Source organism: Cynoglossus semilaevis, chromosome 18 (genome assembly GCF_000523025.1).
Source record: "Cynoglossus semilaevis isolate Cse_v1.0 chromosome 18, Cse_v1.0, whole genome shotgun sequence".
Taxonomy (NCBI): domain Eukaryota; kingdom Metazoa; phylum Chordata; class Actinopteri; order Pleuronectiformes; family Cynoglossidae; genus Cynoglossus; species Cynoglossus semilaevis.
Window position 1 is genome coordinate 43,084 of NC_024324.1, and position 11,631 is coordinate 54,714.

The following is an 11,631-nucleotide window of genomic DNA, read 5'->3' on the forward strand; positions in this document are numbered from 1 at the left end:
AAATTCTGCACCAGGAACTGGACAATTTCAAAGAAACCAACTTGCAACTCACTGATAGACTGCAAAAACAAAAGAAGAACGATAATCTGAGTGCCAAGCTGGAGGAGAACACCAAGGAGAAATGGATGCTGCAGCAGAAACTGGATGATCTCAACATGAACATGGATACCCTGAAAGAAAACAACTTGGAACTCACTGGAAGGTTGCAAAAAGAGCTAAAGAAGATTAAATCACTGAGCGTATTGCTCCAGGACGAGACGGAAGCAAAGCTTCAGCATCATCAGCAGTTTCAGACGGTGCTGCAGTCCAACACAGACTTAAAACATAGGCTACAGGAGCTGGAGGCCACAAAAGAGTCCAGCACCGAGGCAGAAGTTCTCAACCAAAAGTTGGAGAACCTCAAAAACCTTTACACTGAGCTCAACCGTGAACTTCAGGCTCAGAGAGATGTCAACTCAAACCTGGAGTCAGAAACCTCCAGACTATCAGCTGCCCTTGAAGCTGTGGTGTCCACAAACAAAAGTCTATCCAGAAGACGAGAGTACGACGTAGCTGATCTTCAGAAAGAGCAGAGCTGGAGACAGGATCTTGAACTTCAGCTGCAGGAACAGAAGGAAGCTTATGAGCAGGTGCTGGAGGCTTCAAAAGAGCAGCGGGATACCACAGAGACCCTGCAAGAGGAGGGTGAGCGCCTAAAGGCTGCCCACCAGAACCTCTCTGCCAAACTGCAGATAGAGGAGGAGCTTTGCTGCCAGCTCCAGTCACTGACCGACAAACTGTCTGTTGGCCTCGAGACAGAGAAGAAACGCAATGACATGCTGACCAAGGATAATAAGTCTCTTGCTGCAGAGATGGAGGAGGAGCGGACCTGGAGGCTGGAGCTCATACAACATTTCCAAGAGGAGAAAGATGGCCATGAGCGGGAGCTGGACGCCCTCCGACAGGAGCTGGAGCAGGTAAAACAGGAGCATCTCAAGGTGGTCACCTTGTTGGAGCGACACGAGGTCGAGGCCTGCAACAAGAAGAAGATGAGGTTGAACAGACAAGTTCTGCGCTTCTTCAGTCTGGCCAAAAAGAGAGAGAAGTGAAGTTATTTGAGGTCTGTTGGAGACAGAACTTCTACAGACAAACCTCAAACAATTAAGAACTTTGATGGGTTTGAAGCAGGAACCTAGGTTCTTTGGACATGGATAGAAAATGTATATCCCCAGAATCCATGACTCCAGCAGTGAGAGGAGAGAAGAACGTAAGGGCGTTCAGAATGTGGGATATACAGTAAAACAAAAACCACATGAATCACCGGCAGGTGAAGGGGGTTTTGGAGACGAGAGGGTTCAAATGAGGTGTCATGGTCCAGACACCAAGAGTCAATGGGAGGAGTCTCATCAGTGGGAGGAGTTGTCATCGGGAGGACACTGACTCCATAACTGAGATTCTCTGACCCTGAGCACAAGCACCAGAAACCGCACAACCACGCAGTCGCTTGAAGAAATAAAAGTGTTCCTTTGTGTAAAAAGAGTTCTCCTCCATGTTCCTAGTGTCTTCAGTGTCTGGCCCCTGTGGAACTACAAATCTTTTTCTCAAATATTTTTGGCCACTTCTTCACTTGCTCATGTTAGCATTAGCTACAGTTTGGCTAAATAGTTTTTTTTTTAACCATTTAAAAATTTTAACCATTTTTACAAACTTTGGCTAACTTTTGACTTGTTGTTTTGTTTCAGTCTAAAATATTAATCTAATTGTGCAACTTTAGCTAATTTTGGGCTAGTTTAACAATTGTTGCTTAACCTTAATTATATTATTTTGAGTTTGATTTAATTCTTGGTCAGTTATTTCTTGACTAACCTTTAGTTATCATATTTTGAATCTGCAAAATAATTTACTGAATTATTTAAACACACTTAAAAATATTTCCATGTTGAATTTTAGAGGCCTCTGGTTCATTTGTTGATTTTTGTCTTCGTTTTAGCTGTTTGAGTCAGATTTACTCTGTTCTTTTATTCTGCGCTAACAACAAGGTCTTTGCTCAAATATCATTTTCGGGGTTCACTTTCAGTAAGACTTTAATCTTTAATTCCAGACTAAATTAATTTAAGCACTTCTTGCAAATTCTTAAAAATCATGTGGGGTTCTTTCTATATTCTATATTTGAATAGCTTTAATCTGTAAGCTTTAATTTTGACAAATGTCTAGCCCTTTTCTTTCATCCTGTTTGACTATTAAGTCAGACAGCATGTGTCCCCTGTGTGTAGTACCGAGCTTGTCCTTGGTTGGAATGTTAGTTAAATTATTCAGCGACATATAGTGGGTGAGCACCACTCTGCTCTGTTTCACAAGCAGATGTTTGGTAAAGAAAACTGAGCATTAAAAAAGTGAGACAGGGGGAGGATGATGTTTCATTTTGCAAAGTGATATATTGAAATGTACTGAATAAGAAAGCAGTTTACCTGAGCTAAAACCACTGATTTTCTCCATGGACTTTGGTCTGAACTAAAATCACTGATGTTGTTGTTGTTTACAGGCCTACACCTAACAGATGTAGGTGTGAAAAGGAAGTGAAATGGTCTCACCTCCCCCACCATGCCATTCCATTCTCCATCAATGTTCTTGCCGTGTCTTCCATTGGTTACCAGGTAAAGGTCATAGGTGAAGCCAACTATCTTGGCAAGTCTCTTCAGGACGTCAATGCAGAAACCTTTGCAGCAGTGCTTCATAGGTCCAGCACCTTCTACCACCAGGCTGCAAAGAAGAAGGTCAGGAACCAGGATGAAGCAGGGGCACACAACCTGTGAGTACCCACAACTGTTGCTCTTTAAATTTCAGAAGACATAATGAAGGATGAAGGACCAACAGCTCACACTTGTTGTTAACAACAGTTGTCACATCTCCATCAACTGTAGAAGTGAAATATAAAAAGATTCACATTGAAATTGTGAAGACAGAAGCAACCAACGTTAACCACAAGGGGAACTGAGGTTCCTCCTACCAGCTGACCCTGATGATGATGGTGGTGGTGATATAGATGATGATGTCACTGGTGTTGATAGTGATGACATCATCACCTTGTGTTAAGGGGCATACGACAGGGAACCGAATCCCTGATACAGGAGCTGGTACCAGGGTCTGCAGGCTCTACAATAACAAAGGGTCTTTCTTCCAGAGTGACCACACGGAGGTGCTGTGAGTCGTCCAGTGGCTTCAGAAAGGAACCGTAACGAGACCAAGGATGGTACCGTAGACGTAGGTGTCCGTTCTCCCACCAGCCCACCTGAACACAACCACAAACACAGAAACGTGTGTGAGCACTGTTGACCTTCAGTCTAAGAAAAGAGGTGGAGCTTAACTGATGATACCAAACATCTGGGGCGTGGGGTAAAACTGGGAGATCCTCCCCTCTCCCTCACCCCTCACATAATGACATGCTGTTCTTTCTCTAGAAAATGTTGACAGATCCATAAATACATTGGGCTGTAAAATGTCAAAAACACAGTAATGGAATATTACTGTGTTTTTCTCACACACACACACACACACACACACACACACACACACACACACACACACATCACATTCAAACCTCCTCCTTGAATACCTGCCTGAACATTGGGGGACGGGACGGGACAGGACACCTCCCCTCCCCCCCACCTCTAATTTTAACCAGAACAACCGCAGGTATCTCCTCCTCAGGGTCAGAGGTCAGCAGAAAGTTTTGTTTGGTGTCAAGACTGACCTCTTCCCAGCCACGGCCGTTGTTGTAGGAGATGACGTCAATCAGAGGGTTGGATAGATAACCATCACTGTTGAAGGAATAGTCACGCCCCCCAATGGAGATGTTGGTGAAGTACCTGAGAGGTGACAGAACAACAGACTGAACAGTTATTTTAGCTCTCAGACTAAAGTACAAATAGAAAATCTGTGATTTTTCAATAAAGACAGCAGCTGCTGGTCCACTACTGCCCCCTGTGGTCAGTTTGTGTCACTGAAGTTAATCTGAAACCTGTTAGTGGTGACGAGGGTGAATCAACATTTGCCTGTGTGCTGTGTTGAAAATCATTAATTTCTTTATGGACTTAATAATCGTATTACAGACTGCAGTTCACAAACTCACCACCAGTCTCACAGTGGCACAAAGACTAGAACTTAGAACTGAGTGTGTGGAAAAAGTCACGTGTTGGATTTGTGTTTCTCTGTGCACAGGGAAGAAAGAACAGAAGTGACAGTCATTTCTCTGGACATGTTTTATATCTAATCCAAAATTAGGTCATCGTCGTCATCATCATCATCAACGCCATCATCATCATCGTTCTCAGATGTGTTTGTTTATGAGCTGCTCAATATGACGACGGTCAAAGTAAGAGAGCAGCTGAAACCTGTTCCAATCATTGTGCCCCCTTCTGGCCGACTGGTAGATTAGCTTCATTTTTTCAGGAGAAGACAACATCAGTGTGAAGGTCAGAGAAGACAGTCAGCTCTCTGAAGGATGAAGGAGCTGGGATAAAAGATTCATGTTGTTCTCCCTCAGTAGCACCAAGCCTCACGGACTTCCTGTTCCAACACTCCCCACTCTGGGACACTCAGTCCGTCATCCTGACAGCAGTCGGGGCTTCTGGGATGTCTGTGGAGCATCAGTAATATTCTGCTGCACCGTTTCTGTCTTAAAACCAGATATCTGTGAACCTGCAGCATCAAAGCACAGCTCTGAAGATGATGGTGTGAAGACGATGGTGTGAAGACGATGGTCTGAAGACGAAGGTATGAAGAAGATGGGGACAAGACGATGGTGGGAAGACGATGGTGTGAGGAGGATGGTCTGAAGACGAAGGTCTGAAGACGATGGTGTGAAGACGATGGTGGGAGGACGATGGTGTGAGGACGATGGTGTGAGGACGATGGTGTGAGGACGATGGTGTGAGGACGATGGTGTGAGGACGATGGTCTGAAGACGAAGGTCTGGTGTGAGGACGATGGTGTGAGGACGATGGTGTGAGGACGATGGTCTGAAGACGAAGGTCTGAGGACGATGGTGTGAAGACGATGGTCTGAAGACGACGGTCTGAAGACGACGGTTTGTGAACGTCTGAGAACACCTGAGTTCTTCTTCCTGGTAAAAGGTTTTTCTCCTCATGTTGACAAATGCCGCTCAGTGTGTGAATTCATTTGGTTTTCAGACATATTTCTCACACTGGTCCTTTCTACTGTAAACATATTTTAAACCAGTTCATGGACACACATGTCTTTGGATTGGACTTGTCCTCACCTGATCCGTTCAGGAACTCTGTGCGTCTGGTTCCCATCACTCTGACAGTTACCAGCGTACTGCGACCTGCTGTTAGGCCCCTGGTCCCTCCTCAGAGCCATGGCCCCGTGGGTGAGGACAGAGACTCCTTTGGCAATTCTCCTGGAGGAGGAGATGAACGTTTGTTTGTGACATCACTGAAGTACAGATTTTCACCCAATTTAGGAACAGTTGCACCAAAACACATTTTTTAAAAAATCAGTGATTTTAGCCCAGACCAAAGTCCATAGAGAAAATCAGTGACTTCAGCTCAAAGAGACACTGCAGTTGTTAACTCAATGCCTCCAACACTATGTTCAGATGGGTTTTTTTGTGACTACACAGTTTGAAATCCTGTATTTAAATTGACCTGACTGACAAACTGACCAATTCTACTGTTCCAAATAATACTCCTATGCAAATACCTGCGTGGTTCATCTCTCCAGCCCTGTGGTCTGATGGCAAACAGAGCCTTGGGTAAACCCTCCAAACCTAGACCAGATAGAGCAGGTCCAACAGCAAACCACATGTGACTGGGTCCAGCCTGCCCTGACGCCCACGCCGCCCTGAAAATCAGCTCAGCCTCCTCCAGGGAGCAGTAGAGCAGACGCACCTGCACACATACAGGAAGAGAAATAATGTAATGTTTTAAATGAAAAGGACATTTAAACCACTATTCCCAATAGAACACATTTTGACTGGAAAAAAATTAAAATTATGAAAATTGAAATCAAAAAAGTGACATAAACATGTTAACTTTTATTTCATGAATCCATTAGTACTTAATGAATACTACTCTGCCCTGGCTATCATTTGGTTGATTTCTGGCAGAGTTGATTGATTTGTGGCTCAGATGAGACAGATTTCCTCTAATGAGAAGTGATTTTGCATCTTTATCAGTAATGTTCCTCTAGATCAGCTGTGGTGAATCAGAAACATGACACTGTTCAGATCAAACATGATGAAGCATCTGTCAGAGACACTTCTCCCTCTCCTCCTTTCTTTCCTGTTCATTTTATCTTTGAAAAGACTGAAGTGTGTATCTACTCGGCCTTCTTCCGTTCTCCACAAGGATAATTTCCTCTAATCCATCATTTATCATTTCTACACTGAACACTATATTAAAGGAAAAGCATTGCCTTTAGACTCCGCCCCTGATCCATGCCTGTTCATGTTCTGTCTTCAAAGAGCAGAACCTATATCAAATATAGGGAGAGATCTTTTTAAAATGACATTAACAAATAATGCAATCACTGCAGGGTTAGATAATCCTGTGAAAACTATATGCCTCCGAGAATTAGCTTAGCATGCCATTGGTCATACTCAGACCAATCAGGTTGCATAGAGGGACGCTTGAAAGAATAGGGGCTTCTTTACTAGGGTGGAGAACAATGTAGAAGAAAATTTATAACACAGCCTTGTGGACAAACAGAGATAAATAACAGCAGACCTCAGACTGCGCCCACTCACCTGAGCTTCGTTGTCTTTGAGCAGGCGCTTGGTTCTAGCTCCACCAGGGTCGTCTGTCACGTTAAGGACCACCACACTCTTTTTCTCCCAACCAATGAAAGAACCATCGGTCATCCCTTCCACCATGGCCAAGAAGTCCTCATATCCATGGTGACGGGTGGTCACCACAGAGAATGCGGTCCAGTCGTACTCCTCCAGAACCTCAAAGATGACTTCCAGCTGCAAAGCTGTTGAGCAGGTGAACTGGAGGTAGATGGAACCACTCTCCTAAAGAACCAGGACACAGAACCAGATCATCCAGAGTGGACTAGTTCTGAACAGATGAGACACTAAAATGTTCCACCAAACAAAAGTACTAAAAATGAACATAAAGGTGGACCATTCCGATTCCTCCTCCACAAAGAATGGAGGGGGGAAGGGTATTTATCTGTATGAAGAAAGGTTATATTTTTCATTTGTAAAACTGTAGACAGGAAGTAACAACTTAACTTAGTGTATTCAGTACTACAGTTAGTGCTGTATTCATTACTTTAGTCAATACCAGATATAATACTTTATTCAGTACTGTATTGACTACAACATTTACTACTGTTTTCAGTGCTGTGTTACTACTAAATTGAATATTTACTGCACTACAGTATTTGCTCCTGTATTCACTACAATATCTTCTTCTTTATTTACTACTGTAAGTATCTGTATTATCTGCCACTGCATATTTGCTCGTGTATGTACATATACAGCATCTGCTATTGTACTCAGCATATCATTTACTCCTCTATTTACTGCAGTATCTACTGTAGTACAGTGGACCCCAGATACCAGGCTAATTCGTTCCACAACAGCACTCGTGTCTCCATCGAATTTTCCCCATTAAAAATTACTTTTTGGAAAGAATTTCAGGAAGCTCGTATCTAGGCTGTCCACTGTAGTACCTGAGACAGAGACAGCAGGTCTTCCCTCTTGACACCAGGGGGTGTTGTACAAAACCAAGATAAGGGATTACTTATTCATGAAAGCAGGATAAAGCTCAATTACCACAGTGTTTCATTCTCTGCAGCTAGCCTGCTACTGACCAAGCTAACGGCTATGCTAACGTTGCATCATTTCAATTAGTCACATTAGAATATTACTTATATATTGTCATTTCTATCTGTAATTTTTGCAAAAATCTTTCTTTACTGTGTCCTTAATTTCCCGAAGGTAACTTTCGAGGTTCCGATTAATAAAGTTCTGGTGCTGGAAATTCGATTTCAAATACGATTCTGACGTCACACGATTATGAAAACAATATAATTACGATAAAGGGATTATTGTACATTTCGCCCTTCTCACCTGTTGATCGAATTCTGTGGCGTCAATGTAACAGCGCACAGTACGAACCATTCCGAGGACTAGTCTAGGACGCCGTGAACGCGCAGCTTATCTATAGTCATCTTGACAAAGTGGTGTCTTTTCATCTTGGTTCAGCGTGAAACCGATTAAGCCAAAATGCGCGGATCAGAATAAGTGAATCCGCACTACCTCAGCTATCCGGGATATCGTTGTTCTACTTTTCTGCAATGCCCCCCTGGGTGATGACTTTTATCTCAGTTTCACCTGTGGCTCTCTTCCCAGACTTGCTCCGCCTCCTACGGCCACCACAGGAACACTCGTCTGGGCGGAGACAAATTCCAACATGGGAGCTAGGGGCGCACGGTTAGGTGGAGGTGGTCGTTCTTCTTCAAAGACCAGACCCTGCAAGGAATAAGAATTATTGAAAAATGAAAGTTTAAATCAGCATGTGTCGATTTTGTCCACTGAGAAGAGATATCCTTCAAATTATAGTTTTAGTAAAAAGGAATCAGATAAGGAGCATGAATGTGTTGCTCAGTGTCGTTCACACTCACCTTCTCTTGAAAAAATTGTTTCCTCGTTAAAATATTCCTGAAAGTTTTAGAAACAAATGGAACAAACTATGTAGGGTCCAAAGTCCATGGAGAAAATCAGTGATTTTAGTTCAGACCAGAGTCCATAGAGAAAAGCAGAGATTTTAGTTCAGACTAAAGTCCATGGAGAAAATCAGTGAGTTTAGTTCAGACCAAAGTTCATAGAGAAAATCAGAGATTTTAGTTGATACCAAAGTCCATGGAGAAAATCAGTGATTTTAGTTCAGACCAGAGTCCATAGAGAAAAGCAGAGATTTTAGTTCAGACTAAAGTCCATGGAGAAAATCAGTGAGTTTAGTTCAGACCAAAGTCCACGGAGAAAATCAGAGATTTTAGTTGATACCAAAGTCCATGGAGAAAATCAGTGATTTTAACTCAGACCAAAGTTCATAGAAAAAATCAGAGATTTTAGTTGATACCAAAGTCCATGGAGAAAATCAAAGATTTTAGTTCAGACCAAAGTCCATAGAGAAAATCAGAGATTTTAGTTCAGACTAAAGTCCATGGAGAAAATCAGTGATTTTAGCTCAGACCACAGTTCATAGAGAAAATCAGCGATTTTAGTTCAGACCAAAGTCCATGGAGAAAATCAGTGAGTTTAGTTCAGACCAAAGTTCATAGAAAAAATCAGAGATTTTAGTTGATACCAAAGTCCATGGAGAAAATCAGTGATTTTAGCTCAGACCAAAGTTCATAGAGAAAATCAGAGATTTTAGTTCAGACCAGAGTCCATAGAGAAAAGCAGAGATTTTAGTTCAGACTAAAGTCCATGGAGAAAATCAGTGAGTTTAGTTCAGACCAAAGTTCATAGAAAAAATCAGAGATTTTAGTTCAGACCAAAGTCCATAGAGAAAATCAGAGATTTTAGTTGATACCAAAGTCCATGGAGAAAATCAAAGATTTTAGTTCAGACCAAAGTTCATAGAAAAAATCAGAGATTTTAGTTCAGACTAAAGTCCATGGAGAAAATCAGTGAGTTTAGTTCAGACCAAAGCCCATGGAGAAAATCAGAGATTTTAGTTCAGACTAAAGTCCATGGAGAAAATCAGTGATTTTAGTTCAGACCAAGTCCATAAAGAAAATCAGTGATTTTAGTTCAGACCAAAGTTCATAGAAAAAATCAGAGATTTTAGTTCAGACTAAAGTCCATGGAGAAAATCAGTGACTTTAGCTCAGACCAAAGTCCATGGAGAAAATCAGTGATTTTTAGCTCATTTTTGTCACTACAGTAAATACAACTTTAGTAGTTATATAATTTAAATTTGAAGTGTTTGAGGCAGCAGTTTATCACCACATATCGCTGATCAGACTGATGTGATTTTCTCTATTGACCTTAGTCAATGTGTGTGTGTGTGTGTGTGTGTGTGTGTGTGTGTGTGTGTTCTGGATACATCTCCAGTACCTGCAGCGGTGTGGTAGACAGTAGCTCACACAGCTGCAGCAGTAAGCTTCCTGGGCTGCTCTCGTTCACAGTAAGGTAGATAACATTAGCCTGACCAGACGGCGTCATCACTGTCTCACTCACTAGTGCTGCCAGAGACAGTGTGGACAAGACAGTGGCAGAAGAGGAGGAGGAGGAGAACGAGGCCATGGCAGCAGCTCCAGCCAGCAGTGTTGTGTCTGTTGCTCCCCTTACTCCTCCTAGACCGTTCCCCGGGCCCGGCTCGCCACTGCCGCCACCGGCGACCCCCGCGCCTCCCACTACCGCCGTCTCCGGGAGCAGGGAGGTGCCCGAGTGGATCACAGCGATGTTGACCCCACCCGAGTCCCTCTCTCTCTCCCGGGGCCGGAGCAGTAGGGGGGGCGAGGAGCGTGAAGGCCCCGTGCAGGCCAGGACCGCCAACAACAGTGAGAGGGCGGGCCTTGGGGCCACCATGGGGTTAAGGCAGGAGTGATGGCAGTGAGGGGGTTAGATGAGGACAAACTTTTGAAGAGCTGGAGTCCGTGGAGGGTGAGGTAGGGTGAGAAGGGGAAGGGTGGTAACAAGGTCTCACAGTGATTCAGGATAGAAGGTGCTGTGGAGCAGAAAAAGAGAAACGGTTGTTAGATATGTGCCTCATTTGTCTGTTTGTCTGTTTGTCTGTCTGTCCATCTGTCCATCCGTCTGTCCGTCCGTCCGTCTGTCCGTCCGTCTGTCTGTCTACCACTGATGGAGGAACCAAGTCTGAAGGAGGTTTGAGGAGAAACATCTGCAAAAGAGAGATGACAGTAAACATCACATTGTGTGTGTGTGTGTGTGTGTGTGACAGCAGTAAGCCTCTTTGTTTAACACAAAAGAAGAAGATGACGATGAGCAGAGTGAGAAGATGCTGAGATGTTCTTCCTGGTCAGAGTTTGAATGTGAAGAAGAGTCGACCATCTCATCTTCTTCACCGTTGGGTTTCTACCTCTGTTGTTGGTCCATATTGTCCCAGAAAACAACAGCAGATGTTGGACAGATATCTAACCCACAGATGTGGGCCACGGCCCACTGATGTAGGCCACGACCCACAGAGAGAAGAAGATGAAAGGTGAGAAAAGCCTGAAGGAAAGGAGATGAGTGAGTGTGAGGTAAAAGGAAGTCAAGGCCGTGGGTTGTTTTCTACAAGTGTCAGCAGCAACTGTCCCCCACCCCCACCCTAACCTCCCCCTCTTTCCTCCGCCCTCTCAGCTCCATTCTCAGATGATTCATTGCTCAGTCTCCAACCAGTGGATATGGGGGGAGTTGGAAGGGGGGGTTAATCTGCTGCTGGGCACATACACACAAGCATGCACACACACACCTGCAGAGAATGTGTGTTTGTGTGTGTGTACTTGCATTAAATGGCATTTTAAAATAAGCAGCAGCACTAGTCCTAATCCTTCAAAACTAGTCCACTATATCCTCCAAACATAGTCCACTAAATCCTCCAAAACTAGTCCACTAAATCCTCCAAGCATAGTCCACTAAATCCTCCAAAACTAGTCCACTAAATCCTCCAA

The 11,631-nt window shown here is 43.6% G+C and overlaps 1 protein-coding gene across 2 annotated transcripts in view; it reads right to left on the bottom strand.

The window, feature by feature from the left end:
* The window catches only part of grin2da (glutamate receptor, ionotropic, N-methyl D-aspartate 2D, a), a 30,785-nt gene that overhangs the window by 15,417 nt on the left and 3,737 nt on the right, over positions 1-11,631 (bottom strand). The window contains exons 2-9 of one of the 2 annotated variants that reach the window (XM_017041240.2): positions 10,073-10,685; positions 8,342-8,479; positions 6,746-7,012; positions 5,701-5,888; positions 5,258-5,398; positions 3,731-3,845; positions 3,063-3,268; positions 2,571-2,739 (exon numbers count right to left, since the gene is read on the bottom strand). In XM_017041240.2, the coding sequence (XP_016896729.1) occupies positions 2,571-2,739; positions 3,063-3,268; positions 3,731-3,845; positions 5,258-5,398; positions 5,701-5,888; positions 6,746-7,012; positions 8,342-8,479; positions 10,073-10,546 (1,698 nt within the window). In that variant the 5' untranslated portion in view covers positions 10,547-10,685. Of the gene's footprint in view, positions 1-2,570; positions 2,740-3,062; positions 3,269-3,730; positions 3,846-5,257; positions 5,399-5,700; positions 5,889-6,745; positions 7,013-8,077; positions 8,480-10,072; positions 10,686-11,631 lie in introns of those variants that run through there. The other variant, XM_008330907.3, reaches the window with a different exon arrangement.